The following is a 15,662-nucleotide window of genomic DNA, read 5'->3' on the forward strand; positions in this document are numbered from 1 at the left end:
CCCGGGCCGGGGCCCAGGACGCGGGTAGATAAATGATGTCTCGCTCCTGCTCCTGCTCCTGGATTCCTTCTCTACACTCCACAAACATTCCCCGCGCGCTGCTTAGGCTCGACCCCGCAGGAAAATCGTCTCCCTCCGGCGGTGGCGGCGACGTCCGAGTCTAAACAGTCGATTGATAAAGGGCGTAACTACACTCCGGGATGACCCCTATCGTTCATACAACTCGATGCTCTCCCGGGCTCATCTCAAATTGTAGTTACGTCCTTTCGTCAGCCAAGCAACGGATTCTTCCCGGCAAATCCGAGGGGCCGCTATACGGCCATGCTGAGAAAGAACGCCGTATGAACCTTCGAATGTTGCCAAATTTCCTTTGATAAAATACTAATTTACTGAGAAAGATGTGAATATTTATCTTCCAATTTTTCAGACAATATTGTTCGCACTTTGATCTAAAATATCTAACAATATCAAGGAAAAATATGCATAACTTTCTTCCAAAATAAACGTTTTATCAGAGGAAATTTGGCAAAGCCCTTATGTCCATATGGCGTTTTTTCTTCGCACGGGAGTATAGGAGGGATTCAAATTGAGAAATTTCCCGGCACGAAGGGGCAAGCGCGATGCGGTACCCGCGACTAAACAATACCCCGGGTTGATAATAAACGAGCATTTGGTATTTACCGCCTTTGCGCGTTTAACAGTTGAGCAAGTACGGCGGGCGATACCGCACCGGAGACGAAGGGACTGGAAACCTCACCGAGATCAGATAAGTAGGCATACACGAGGTGTTGAAAGTTCTCGTCTTCCAAGTTCAAAACCGTATTCAGTATTCTACCGTGTTGAGGAAGAACGATGTATGAGCCTTCAGACGTTGTCATGTTTCCTTCAATGAAAAAAGGTTTACTGGGAAAATTGCGAATATTTTCCTTCAAATTTTGCAGAAAATTATATCTGCAATTCAACCTAAAATGTTTGAAAAGTTTCAACGAAAATAGCCATAACTTTTCTCCAGAATACATGTTGGACCCGGGGAAATGGCAACTCTCGAATGTTCATACGGTGTTCTCTCTTAGCATGGCAGTATTCACCACTTGGAAAGAAAGTGCGTTTCTCGATAATACGCACGCTGATTGGGTACTGAGGCGTGGTGCAGAGAGGGTATTTCTTGGTTGCGGTGTTTCAGAATCTCTACTGCTATTTTATATACTACGGAGGGACTTATTCGGTGAATTTTCTGAAATATTTAGTTTACAGCGATGTAAAAACATAAAGAAAATTCAGTGAAACTTTTAAAGAATTCCATGCATTTGCTTTAATTATCGTCATTAAACCATTAACGGAGACCCTGAGACACCGCAACCAAGAAATGCCTTTTCTTCACGTAACGTTCCAATTTTTATTATGTTACTTGCCAATTTGTGAAGAGCAAAGATTATACATTATCAGGCTGGATGCACTGGTTATTAAGACATAAAAGGACTAATAAACTTATACCGGAACCATTAAATTAGCGCGATTTATTATTGTTACAAGTGTTCCCCGCGGCGAGACATTAACGCGGGCGACTCAGGACTTTCTTCATCGGCGGATTCCCATTCCCCAATAAGAGGAACGGAATTTACACATTTAGGTTTAAGTCAAAATTCTGAACCATCGATCAGAGCACGTCTTGGGAACTGTCGCTTTCTTCATTGCGAGATTTAAACGACTAAATTTATAACAGCGAGAATAGCCGTTATGAACAAAGAAAAAAATTGTTTCAACTCATAACTTTCACTTACATGAATAACTTATTCCGGCGGGATTCGGGTCGCGCCCCCTCACAAGTGATATCCGACTCGGTTAGTCGGACGGTAGACCTTAAGTCGGTTTTCGCTGATGAGGGGGCGACCCGAAACGGTCTGGATGTAAGTGAAAGTCATTAGTTCAAATGGATTCTTTTGGTTAATGTCTTTCCCTACTTACAAATATTTCCCCCACTTAATGCCAAAATTTTAATATCTTAGGACCTGTCATTTGCGGGTGTGGGTGGAAAACCGCTGCGGGTAGCAATATGGCCTTTCGGAAGAATTTCATTCGAAATTTATTATTGCTGTCACAGTAAATCTGCCTTTCTTCAGAAAAGCGTTAAAAGCCCCGCTCAAGAGTTAAGAAATCACCGCTGAACTTCGAGTGGAAATTGCCCAGCAAAGTCATTCAAATGGCGCTTTCAATCGAAGAGATTCTTCAACTTGTCATCAACAGTCGCAAATTATTGTATAGTTCCACGGAACAAGTTTTAAAATTTCGGTAACCGTTAGTGAGGGGTCCTTTGGCTATTCCGTTCCTCTAAAATTCGTGTTGATTTAACACATTCTGTTCTCTATTTTCTAGGCAAATTTTCAATCTACCCTAAAAAAAGTCTCTTCGATCCAGAGTCCAGCCTCTAAAAAAATTGACCATGCAGAAAGAATAGTCTTGATTCGGTCGGAGCTAAGCTTCATAATTTAAATGGATTTGTTTTTTAATCAATAAATGATTCGATTGAGTCACGAGTATTTTCTCTTATCAACTTTTTCAAGAGTCTAGACTCTGAGAATTTTTTTCAAGTGTAGGTTCTGTGAATTTTTTATAACTATTTTTAATATACGTTGCATCAGCAGTTAAATCTTCGAGTGAAACGCTAAAGCAGATAGACTCATCTTAAAAACTCTTTTTATAGACAGGCTCTTTGCCTGAAAGCAATTTTCATTAATTCAATTTTCTCGGATGAAACGTCACGAGGAGAATTTTCCATCGGTCTATTACGCCGGAACCCTTTCAGTAGAATGACTTGATCGGATATTTTCAGAGTTACAGTCTGTTGAACTGCGGAGTGGTCGAAGCCCCCATTTTTTTATTTTATAAATCACGTCAAGGGGATGCGTCGGGGCTCGGGACGCTCCGATAAGTTGTCCCTCGTGCCGACGCGACTACTCATTCGATCGATCGACTATGGATATTTCCTCGTTTGACGCTATGCTAAAGAATCGATTATTATCGAAAACCCTGTTTATCGATCCTTTTCCATGCGTTTAAATGACACAGCAAACGATTTATCGCAAAGCACACCAAGCTACTGGACTCATTCTGCAGGGACGCTTCGGAGAAACATGAATCAGACACGACGCGACGGGATGCGACGCCGTATTGGCAATAATCGCAAGTGGCGAGCCAGCGCGCTGCTTGTCACGTCTTGGAAAAGCTGGAATTTCCAGCCGGGTTTGCCATGTTCCCGGGGGATATTCGGATGAGTTTCGGGGCGATCTTGCGACTCGTGTAAAAGCTGCTGATCGTAAATTCCCTGCTCAAAGCGCTGCAACCATAGATGTCACGTAGAGACGGTTATTCCTTGTGTTGTGCCACCTGTGGTATACGCAAACACGTCTCATTAATGTGCATTATTACGTTCATTTCCCTTATTAAATCCCTCTTGAAAATACATCGATAGTATACTTCGAATCATGACTTTTATTCTCAGAGACAAAAATTAGAATCGACGACGAATTATAAAGAAAATGAAAATGATACAGTGATCAAATTATCCGTGAATGACTTAAAAGTACATTATTCGTATAACCTTCTCGGAAGTTCTTTTTTCGTGTATTACCCGAAAATATTGTACCTCATTTTAAGCGACGTAACTTTTGGTTCGAAAATGAGCATGCGCAGCTCTACGCAATATTTGATCTAACAATAAGAAGTGCGTTCATGGTGAAAAAATTTAAGAGAAAAATGCGTAAACAGTTTTTCTAAATCTGGACGTAAAAGACAAAAAACTTCAAATACAAGTGTAATGGTCAGGATTGGATCTGACTATGCACTAGTCAAATAGAGAAAATACACAAATTCCAGCATCGGTATTTTTCTCGTTTGATAAATGGTCTTTTAAACATTCGTATAAGTTTAAAGAAGAAAAAAGTCGACGTGAACGTTAAAGTTTTTGGAAATTCTCAAAAATCAGTCGACTTGACGTGCTATATTGATGTGCATATAGTCCAAAAATATGACTATATTTAAGTTAAGAGAGTTATCTCCGAGAATTTACCCCTTCAGCGACAGCGTTTGAGTTCGGAAAATCGACGTGAATGAGGAACAAGATGCCCCTTGATTTTTGTGAGTATGCGACTTGATCTACTCAGACGTAGAAATAATCGTATCGCATACATCTGTTTCTAGTTACGGAGTTGATGAAAAACGGATGGATTGCGGGAACTCCTTTAATTTGGAGAAAATTCTATAAATACGGCAACGATGGGCTACTAGATGGCGGCTGAGCGGCCGGCGCGTGACAAGTGGAAGTGTAATGAAGTTACAAATAATGCGTTTATTCCTCAAACGGACAGAGGAGAAGAAGCATGTGCTTCTGAACCAATTCAAATCTCTGGAAAAGTATGATTTATGATGGAAACTCGAAGCTTCTTAAAAATCCCTCTCCGACCCTCGCCCCTCCACCGTCCGATCCCTTTCGCAGCGGCGTCGTCCCTTGTTCTCGATGAAAGGGACCCCACATCCCTAGAAATAGACTGAAGAGATATACCTTCGAAGAGATTCGTACGAGAAATATCGAACTTCTTTGACGATACATCTACCGCACCGGTGAAAGACAAAGAATTGCGTTTGAGAGGATCAAAAAGCATTACACCGTAACCGCTGGAGGGAGAAAAAAAAAGGAGACGAAATAGGATTACATAGATACGTAGGCGGATCAGCCTCTAATCAAAGAGCGTATTTTAGCACACAATCATGTATACTCGCTGAGTCTCGGTTTTTCGCCCTTTGCTCCTCTCTGAGAGGGTCTAGAGAGGAACATCATGAAGTTTTATTTCCAAGAATGGTTATGTGAGTTACTTAGTATCAATTGCTATCCTCAGTTCTTAAATGAAATGAGCAGTACAATCAGAAACGGAGCTTAGATTGTCTTGTTGTCAGATCCTTGCTTGAGGGAATGCAGGTTATCATCATCCTTCACAAGGAAAAATATTCCTGTTATCATTGAACGGATGTAACTGGAATCAGCCTTTACGTTACCTAATTTTCTCTCAGGTTTAATCTTATTAACAAAGACCCAGACTACTTAGTCCGAACATTACTGAAAATTCACCTTAGATTATGAAGAATATACTCACACAATTTTGAGTTTTAGTGTTGTTTAGTTTTCTGTTTAAAACATAAAATGTTGGAGAAAATGAATGTATGTTGCAATTGGGGACTAACACTTTTGGCTTAGATAATTAATTACGTGCATACGGGAAGTAATGGTACATACGTTGTTTCTAAACTGAGTCCAAAAATGTGGTCCAGAATTGCAAGGTGTAGTCCAATTAAGGAACCTCAATGTAGTTAGACTGATTCCGATTAAATCCATCCAATTATTATTACATGATATAAAATGAATTAAAAGTCATCATCTGAATGACTAAAGGGCTATAGTTCATCAGAGGCGTACCTTCCTTTCATTTACTATTTTTATGCAATCCTGCTACGCGTTCTATGGTGGCAGCGCCGTGAAGGATATGCAACCCAAACTACACCAACACATAGGTTTTAAGGTGCATGGAGCCTTGGAAAATAACCGCAACTTACCTCGACTACCGCCGGAGCAGAGTTTACTGCTGGTATTAACGAAAATTAGCTAAGCTGAACGTGATCATTATAATTAAAACCATCCCGTTCGCCAACGACGGACGTTATCGGACTGTAAAAATATGGAAACTCGGCGACGTAATGGGAGTCATAAAATCAATTATTTATCCGAATATGGGCGGATGAAGCTTTAAGCCCTGGCTGGGGCGAATTTACTTGTAACAAGGCGACGGCGATGCGGCACCCTTCATACCTCCAACTCGCTCGTAAATTACGGTCCCATTCTTATACGCGAGGGGTCTTTATGCCCCTGGGGTGACTCTGAAAATTTCCACCTTCCTATTCCGTACCCTGTTAATGTTCAATTAAGTTCTCGTTTTAACATATACCGGCATTCTTTCTATCTCTGTGTTATGCCCGCGCTAATGTCATGTTCCATCGCTACACCCCCGCTTTATGTTCTCCGTCGATGATTTACGAGTTTCTCGCGGGATTTTTCGAGTTCGCAATATTGTAACCGAGAGGGCCTTGATGTAAGGCCCGTGGATATGAATACGGATAAAGTTTTCTTGAGAGCTTTCTGGGCGAGAAAGTTCTGCATATTTTCCCGACTTGAGATCTGAAAAGTTTGGAATAACCGCGCAGGGGCAGGTTATTAAATTGGAAATTCGGTGGTCAATGATTAAATCAAAATTAAAATTAGTTTCCATTGAATAGCTTTATATTTCAGCTTGTAAATTGTGCGTTGCAATAGAAACTGATCGATAAATGCTTCTATAGATAATCAGTTCAGAGAATTTTCAAGATAGGAGAAAAATAATTGCAGGCGAGTTCCAGGAGAAATGATGGTTGAATTTCCTTGAAACAATTATTACATGCCACAAAATTCCCAAAATTGGACGTATTTATGCTAAAAGGAACGATGTGGAAGTGGAAAGATGGGGTGTGCTCGTGGAAGTTGGATAAGAAACAATGTGGTCAGGGGATATAGTTCCTTTTAGAAAATGGAAAAGCGGGATTTGACATTAAATCAAAAGGAACTGAGCGCAAACCCGTGAGTCGTGGGCATGTAACAAAAGCGTTGTGCACGGGGCTCATGAGTTAAAGACTGACGACCTATACTGGAAAAAAAACATTGGATCTAGAGTCCAGACTCTTGAAAACATTGACAAGAAAAAATACTCTTGATTCAATCGGATTTTTGCTTAAATCAAAAGGAAATCCGCTCAAATTAAGAGGCTTGGTTCTTGATTTAAGCAAAAATCCGATTGAATCAAGAGTATTTTTTCTTGTCGATGTTTTTAAGAGTCTGGACTCTAGATACAATGTGTTTTTTTTTTCCAGTGTAGACGTCGTCGCTCGTGTCGTACCTCGTAGCGCCCGTCCTCGCCGCTGACGTCACTGGTGCTTTTTCCCAGACAGTTTCGTCATTTGATATGACATTTCCAGGTTTCCCTTGACTTTTAAAATTCCCTCACATTTCCCGGTTTTCCCTGACTGTGGCAACCCTGACATTCTCAGAAAAATTCGGTTTTACCAGCAGTTCGGCAATACGTGAAAGTTCATACGGCGCTTTTCTTAGTGCGGCAGACTAGGGTAGCTAAACATTAAACAACTTTCCCCGTATTATTTCCTCCGATAATCTTCCAACTGTGTCAAAACCATTAATGGCAGACCTGGAGCATCGCGAATCAGTCACGGGGCGTGTGCGAAAAAGTTCTCACTGCTAAATAATGGCTTAAAATCAAAGATAGCTCCCGAACGGATCCTCGGCGGCTGAAATGAGCGTGTGTTTGACAGTAACGTATTACTCCTCTCTTAAAAGAACTTCCTCCTTGAACCGAGCCGTCTTCGAACTTTGCCCCTTCTCAGTGTCGAGGCGTCAATGATCGATTATCGATATTTCCACATTTGAAGCCATGTTAAAGAATCGATTATTCAAGGCGTTCGTTGCGAACACCCTGTTCATCGATACTTTTCCACAGGTTTAAATGGCAGCTCAATCGATACATCGCAAAGCACGCCGCTGCCACTGCCCCTTTTGTGGGGCTTCGCGCTCCTTCCGTCCGTCTTTTAAACCCCAAGATCTATGTTCGTGGCGTAGGATCCACGCGCCAGTGGCGTGGCGTGCTTTGCGATATATCGATTGATTCGCCACTCAAACCTATGAAAAAAGATCGATTATCAGGGTGTTCGCAGCGAACACCTCAGTAATCGATTCTTTACCATAGCTTCAAACGGAGATATATCGATAATCGATCATTCACGCCACGCCACTGCCACGCGCCTTTAGACGTTCGCCGGATAACCCTACATCCACATCAATTTTGCCAAGCTCCGCCGAACTTATTCGGATTTTCACCCGCACTTTCAAAGTTCGAGGGCTATTCAAATCCACTCGGCGATGAACTTGAGAGGGACTTCTTCAAAGGCGAAGTAAAGGATATCGTGGGTTCCAACACGCCCATTTTTTGGGCAAATCTCCTTTAGTTTATCTTCCGCTCTGTGACAGTGGCGTGCTCATATCGGTTGACCTGCCATCTAAACCTGTGGAAAAGGATCGATAAACAGGGTGTTCACGACGAGCACTTTAATAATCGATTCTTTACCGTAATTTCGAATGGGAAAATATCGATAATCGATGATTCGCGTCTCTCCATTGCTCCGTGAATTGAGGATAGTATTTTGAAGCCGTCAAAAAAGTCCGATGTCTTTCATTCGCTGTCAACGGAAAACAGGAACTGAATAAAGATACACGACTGCTGCGGAAAATTGTGCCTCTCAAGGGTTCTGTTACGAGAGTGAGTGAAAACTCAAGGACTACACGGACCCGTTTAAGCGTCATTTCCTGAGGGAACAGAAACGAACTCGTCATACGGCCATTGAGAAAAAGGGCTAGGGACAATCGGGTTCATGATCACAGAAAAATATCTCTCTTTGACTGTACCTACTTGCACCTAAAAAGCGTTTGTTTACGCCAAGGAAAATTTTAGTTGCAATGAATACTTGCAAAGATAAACAAATTTCTTAGATTGAAAAAAATTTCTGATGAAAGATTTTTAGATTTATGAAAAAAAATTGGCTGTGTCTCGCGGTCGGGTAATTTATCGAATTTAAAGTAACTTGAGTAGCCCACCTCTTAAGAAATATGATAAAATTCTCTTACATGTTTTGAAGAGGGGTGAAATAAGCGTGATGTGTTTGACCAACACTTACCTGAAACAAAGATAAAAATAACATGATCAGTAACGAAAGCAATTACAAGAAACTGGAATACAAAAAAACGTGCAAATGAGAGAAAAAAATTCTTATCTCAGTTTAAAATCATACTTCGGTAGAGACAATTTTTCCGGTCCTAATAGTGATGCAATAATGTTTAAAAAAAACTGTTACTCCTTGTGAATGAGAATAGGATTTTGATGTGGGTCTGAAATTCGTCATAAGCATTACAAAAGCTGCGATTCATTTTTCTAGGTGCAATTACGAGATCTGAATTTTGTGATCTGTAAAATATTTTTGCAGATTTTTTTTTACATATTTCAACGACTTTCTTACTGTTCTCAATCTTATTATTATTTTTTTTTCTGACACTTTTTTTCCTCCCAACTTCGCTGAGTATGCAACATTGAATTTGAACTCCAGCAATTACGGCCTGTTTGTTCAAACTTCACACCCCCGCGACTTAAGAAACTCTAATAAATTCAAACGCGAAATGCGTGTTGAGAATTTCAGCCTTATACATGCCCACACAACACTTGTGGTGTTGCGGAGTTTGAAACTCATTTAGTATGTTAAACTCATCAAACAGCAGTAAAGCTGTTCCGTTCCATCCTTCCCTAAGCCGCCACTTTTTAACGCCCAAATTTCGGTCTTGTCGGTTATTATTGTAATTAAATGACGGAGTTGACTATTGGGAATTACGTGATGTAATAAAGCGGTTTGAAAGTTGCTGCAACTTTTTCTCGTGTCAGTGTGGGAAAAGCGCTTTATGAGTGGAAAAATGGCCCGTTGCACGTACCCTAGAGCTGTATTTTGAAAGTTAAATCTTATTCATTAGCTAAAGAGAAGAAGATTGGTCCGAAAGTCTTTTTATTCAAGAAGTCATTGCAGTTTAAAATCAGGGCCGATAACGTCATCAACTGATCAAAATACATCATCACTAATCTCTCGATCATAAAATCACTAAGTCTCATCAATCATAAATACATGTTGCACTAGTTTGCTCCACCTGAATCTTCCACTAGTTTGCTTTTGTAGGACTGTATAAAGTTAAAATAATGGTGCACAGTATCAAGGGCAATGAATTCATTTAACATTTTTGAAGAACAGTCGTTTCCTTCATGCGGTCACAATTAATTAGGTTAACTTTGACCAGTTTAAAACGCGATTTTAGCCTAAAATCGCGTTTAAGGTTTAGGGTACGTAGATTAGACCCATTCTAAAATATAATAAATTTCGAGAATAGCTGAGTCTTGAAAAAGACACAAGGATTTTTCGAATCTTAAATTCCGAGCTCATAAGATTTTCAGGGTTTCATATCTCCTGAGTTTTTCCCCCAATTTTCTATTAGACTGCGCAAAGATAAAAATGAAAAAATTCAATAACCATTCAAAGAAATCAACCAAAGCTTGTAATTTTGACCCGCCATGGCCTTGAACTACCAAAATTCCTCGTATTCTTTGGATTTCCGCGACGAACTGACTTTACCCAATAGCTACGAGTCCTTACATAACCGCAAAATTTTGTTTTGAGTGCCGAATATTTTAAATTTCATCAGTAACCATTAAGAGCTGCAGAAAAGTACACAATGGATCTAAATCGAAAATGTTGCTATTAAGCAAGGTATGCGATGGGTATGAGGGTAGGTAGCCTAGCCATTCCCGACGTGCTGGAAAAAAAGCCGGTTAATTTCCTCGCGAATTTCGGTGCGTAAATTACGGACAGCGAAAAAAGCGGCGGAGAGCTCAACTGAACGATAACGATGAGACGGACTGCGTTGCCTGAACTACGCGCGTTTTTGGTGATTTCAACAAACCACCAGACAGTTTTGGAGCTTTCGTGCTTAGAGTACATTTTCGAATTGCTTTTAGAAACGTTGAAAATGGTCCAATGATTTATTTATCATCGCCCTAGGTTATAAAACATGTGTTAGCGGATGAATGTTCTAGATATAAGTTAAGGAAAAGAGAGTAATAAACCCGACTGCGGATACGTCATCCCTTAGTGAATACTTTGAAAATGACGTCATGTCAAAAAAAAACTGAGTTCGACTAATACTACTATTTACTCTTAGACATTTAACACTTTCTCATGGGCAGGCCAAACAATCATATTAATATTACAACAATTTTTTTTTATGAAGGTAAGAGTGTGACAGAAAGGCCATAGGCGGATCCAGAGGGGCGCCCCATCTCTCCGTTCGCCTGAAAAAAGGGAGGAAAAAAGAGAGGGAAAAAGGGCAGAAAGGCGGAAGGAAAGAACGGAGGAAAGAAGAAGGAAGAACGCTCATACTTGGTAATTAGTCAAGATGAAATTGACTTGAACTGCAAATTAGATGCTTTAAAATGTCTTAAATGTTCTGGGGAAAACCCCTCGGATCCCCCTCCCCCTCGAAGTGTTAGGGTCCGGCTATGAGAAAAGCATATCATTTTAATTTACGCCATCTTGCGGGAAAATATGCACTTCCTGCTGTTATGGAGTGTCAGGATAGGAATTGACGTTAATTTCCGCGCACCAGGGTGTCTATTAAAACAGGCTGGTCAAAAATAAGTACTTTTACTGTGCTTTTTCAGTACATTCTCGAGAAATTCAGTACCTCCTCCAACGGAAAAATTCCGTACTTTTTCAGTACCTCCATTTGACGAAATAAAATAAATTTCAAAAATTTGAAATTGCGACAAAAATGACAAAAAAAAAAAATTAAAAAATTTCGGCCCTTTTGGCGGAATTTCCGCTGTTTTTCAGTACTTCCGGACCGCCCTTACAAAATCAGTACTATTTCCAGACTTGTAGACACCCTGCCGCGCACTTACGCATTTCTTATAGATCATTCTCCAATGAATATGATGAATTTGGCTATTTTTGCTGAATCGGTCGGTTCATTCGAACTAGATTCGACAAATTTAGAAGGAAACTCGATTTACGAAAAGGCATTACTGCTCTCTTCGGTACGACGGCGATACAGTCGTGCACGAGTATGAAATGGATAGTTGGGGATGAACGCGGCAGCAGGGTGGAGAACGGGGAGCCGCAAGTTAATTGGTCGAGCGCGGAGCGTTTCCAGCTGCTGAGCAGACGAGTCGGACCCCGCTATAAATTTCATTTCCCCACCGAAGCAATTTCCAAACTGAAATTTGCCCCCGTGAAAAATCAACAGCGTTGAACCGCGAATCCAATTTTCCACCCTTGATTGCGTTCAAACGAAAGGAAAATACTATACACTGGCCGGATTGCAAATTCATTTCGGGCTCCGCGCGCCGCCGCCGCCCGGCCCGTAATTGGCGTTTAGCGGTTAAGTGCGTCTGCACTGCATTACGGAGGACTTACCATCGAATCCATTTGAGCCCGGCAAGTGGCCCATTGTACACAAGTACCAGTCGGAGAGATAAAAAAAGAGAAATAGATTCACACCTATAAAGGTTGAATGAAACTGAGAAAATATAAGCCAACACCGGAGATTCAACGTAAATCAACTCGAGTTCTTATTTCCTTTATTCCTTCCTCACCGATCTGATGGATGACGTCATTATACTCTTGCGTTAGGTTCACAAAGCATACAAATGACGTCATTTTTGTTGTTGCCATTTAAATAATGCTGATTCAAGAATATATCTTCTGTACTGCCATGCTAAGAGAGAACGCCGTATGAACATTCGAGAGTCGTCAAATTTCCTTCGATAAAATGTTTATTTTTGCGGAAGGTTATGAACATTTTTCCTTGAAATTTTCAGGAACTTCAGGTAAAATTGCGAACAAAATTATCTGAAAAATTGGAAGGAAACTATTCATAAGTTTACCAGAAAATTCGTGTTTTATCAAAGGAAATTTGGCAACGCCTGAACCTTAATACGGCGTCCTTCCTTAGCACGGCAAAGTAGCAATTGGACCGCGTTTGACAGAAATGAACCAAGCCACATCAGTTAAATTGCCAAAAACTGGGCAATTTAATATCTTACGAGAGAGCGTTTAAGCGGATTCCTTTAAAAATTTTAAGGAATTTGCTTCGTACCATGCAAAAAATTCACTGAAATTTGCACGGAAATCCGCACAACCGTTTCCACGTAAAAAATAATATGGCTTGGCTCCGTTCTATTTGACGAGATCCAATTCGCTTGTGTTCCGCACGGGACTCAATCGCACGTGCTAATATTAGCGTGCTTAATTACTCCGATAGCAATACAAATAGAGCCACTCGGGGGATGAAACAATTGTATTATGCATTTGAGTCACTCACTTTCACGTATTAAGCCTGAACGAATTGGTATAAGCGCGAGAAATACATTTCGCCTTCAATTCGATTGATATGCAATATTAGCTACTCGGAAGTTAAAATAGTTGTATCTTTTATTTTGGTGCTCCTGCAACGTTCAATGGAATGCTAAGTGAGTGACGGTATGGAAAGAGTATCTGTTTGGAGTTTTCCGAAATATGTCCCCGTTGTGATTTAAACCTAAGGGGGTCTTTTCCCAAGCGTGAGAGCCGATTTTAGACGGCCAAACTTATGAAAGAGGTTCGGTCACACAGATAGAAATTTCACTTTGACGCAAGAAATAGTTAAATCTATCTATATGGAATACCGTGCGTTCGGCTAATACGCTCGAGTTTTTTTTAGAGTGTATAGCTCATCCAATAAGACCTTGCGATGAATATTGTTTCTTTTTGCCTTATCCCATAATATTCTAAGAAGTCTTCGATAATTTCCACGCATTCGATCAAACTGATGATTTTCATAAAAAAATTCTGCTTTAACTGTTCCACAGGAATTTATCAGGACAAAATAAAAAGGATCAAGCTTGTAGTAGTATCCAGAGAGAGTGCTTAAGCTTCCAAAAAACAATCACTTTGTTCAAGAGGAGAGGAAAAGTGTAAAGTTGAAAATTCGGCCGACAACAGAATTTTGTGGACACAATAATTATGACATATTATACAACATACCAATAAAAATAACTACCAAGTAAGTACGGAGACAGTCAACTTCGAGGGGAAAACATTGAGACTCCCTTCAGAATTTAAGTGGCCTCCGAGCATAACGAAACACATACTCTGATCAAGGTTGCCAAATTTCATTATTAAGTAGTATACATTGCAGGCATATTAATGTATTAGTCTATTGAAACCAAAGTTTTAAATAATTAGAAACAGTCCATAAGCAAAATGACAAGCTTTCTCTGGTGCACTGCGGACAGTAAGATTTGCCTTTCAGTGGGCTGATTAAAATGTCAGTCGATTATTGGTAGTCAATACTGATTCAATTAATTTGAATACAAAGGAATTAAAAAAACGAAAATGCTCGTATTTTATGATTAGCAGTATAATTGAATTTTTGAATTCAATTTACTCAATCAAATTTTAGAACATTTGAATCATTTAAAATTATGGGCTGTTTATTTTATTTCTGCGACGAACAATGACAAAATTCCACAAATTCGAAAAAGTTTCTTCCGAGGTCCATCTGTTGCCATGCTCTGTCGTAAAATTAATTATATACGTATATTATTTTCGAGAAATATATTTCAGACATGTTTGAAAAACCGTTCTTCATCCGACAACCCTGCGCAAGATGCGTACTCCGTCACAACCCTTACAGGCTGTAGTTATGATAATTTTATGACTGGAGATAAATGAGAGAATTATGCAAATCCATAAAATCAGACCCGAATGAAAGAGCGAACACCATTAATTGAGAATAAAAAAGTAAGCCGAACTACTCAAATTGACGCGCTCTTGTCGGAAACGGCGCGGCAGCTGCGAGTGTTCCTTCGCTGATTTCTTCATCCCTTCGCAAGGGTGTCAGGCCCTGATCTTGACACCCCGTCAACCATAAATTGGGGAGGGGCAGTCGAGATGGGTACCGAGCGTATTTTTATCGGGCATTCGTTACACTGCTCCTCTTCCTATACGCTCTGCTCCGACATAAATTACTTTCGAGAGCTGGTAAAAGGTTGACGATATTTGCCGACCGGTTGACAGCGTTTATGAATCATGCACATAAAAAAAATGATAGTGAGTATTAGACGATCTGGTTAAAAATGCTCTTTCGAAAAATTCAAAGCCAGTATTAAATTCCCTGGCGGACATTATATTCCTGAACGGTCTAAAACTAAAACTTCTTTGATTTTTTTCCTTCTTGGCGGAGTGTTCTGTATAAATTTCAAGCTATAAATTTAACTTGTTTCTCATCGAAAAGATGAAATAAGAGTGAGAAATAATAATCGCCTTCAATTCCATTGATATGCAATATTAGCTGCACGGAAGTTAAAATAGTTGCAGCTTTCGTTTTTTGGTGCTCCTGCAACGTTCGATGGATAACAAATGGTGCAAGCTATAAAATTGACTTGTTCCTCGTCGAAAAATGAAATAGCGTCGGAGATTTTGGAATACCGCAATGAAGATACGTGATTTTGCAGTTTTGCAATTGAATTCACAGTTCTTAATCATTTGAAAATGTTAAAGCTAGAAATAGTAAAAGAAAAACAAGTACATACAAAAATAACAATGCTGCGTAGGTTGAAAAAAATAAGTACTGTAACATAAATTCGTCGCCTGCCGGCCAAAGTATCACAAGCGCCATATTACAACGTTTACTTTCCACCACCGTTTTCTTTTTTCACATGAGAAATTGTTCAACGAAGCTGTCCGAAAATGTCACTGAATTTTTTTGTGCTGCCGATAAAATTTAGTGAAATTTTATTCTGCCAACAATTTCTCTGTAAAGAAATGGAATGGCGGCAGACATTTTTAAACGTCGCATGGCGCTTGTGATTCTTTTACCGGGAGGTGACGAATTACAGAGGGTATCCACAAAGTCAAAGGTAGGAAAGAAAATCATTTTTCATTCA

General features: G+C 40.0%; 1 protein-coding gene across 7 annotated transcripts in view; it reads right to left on the minus strand.

Moving 5' to 3' along the window:
• LOC109036555 (uncharacterized) overlaps nucleotides 1-15,662 on the minus strand; it is a 426,442-nt gene that overhangs the window by 101,041 nt on the left and 309,739 nt on the right. For 2 of the 7 annotated variants that reach the window (XM_072300436.1, XM_072300435.1), the window contains one exon: nucleotides 8,771-8,820. The exons of the other annotated variants lie outside the window; for them this stretch is intronic. In XM_072300436.1, coding sequence (XP_072156537.1) covers nucleotides 8,771-8,820 — 50 coding nt within the window. The remainder of the gene's footprint in view (nucleotides 1-8,770; nucleotides 8,821-15,662) is intronic. 7 annotated transcript variants of the gene reach the window in all.

The sequence above is a fragment of the Bemisia tabaci genome, chromosome 5, assembly GCF_918797505.1.
Source record: "Bemisia tabaci chromosome 5, PGI_BMITA_v3".
NCBI classification, from domain to species: Eukaryota; Metazoa; Arthropoda; class Insecta; order Hemiptera; family Aleyrodidae; genus Bemisia; species Bemisia tabaci.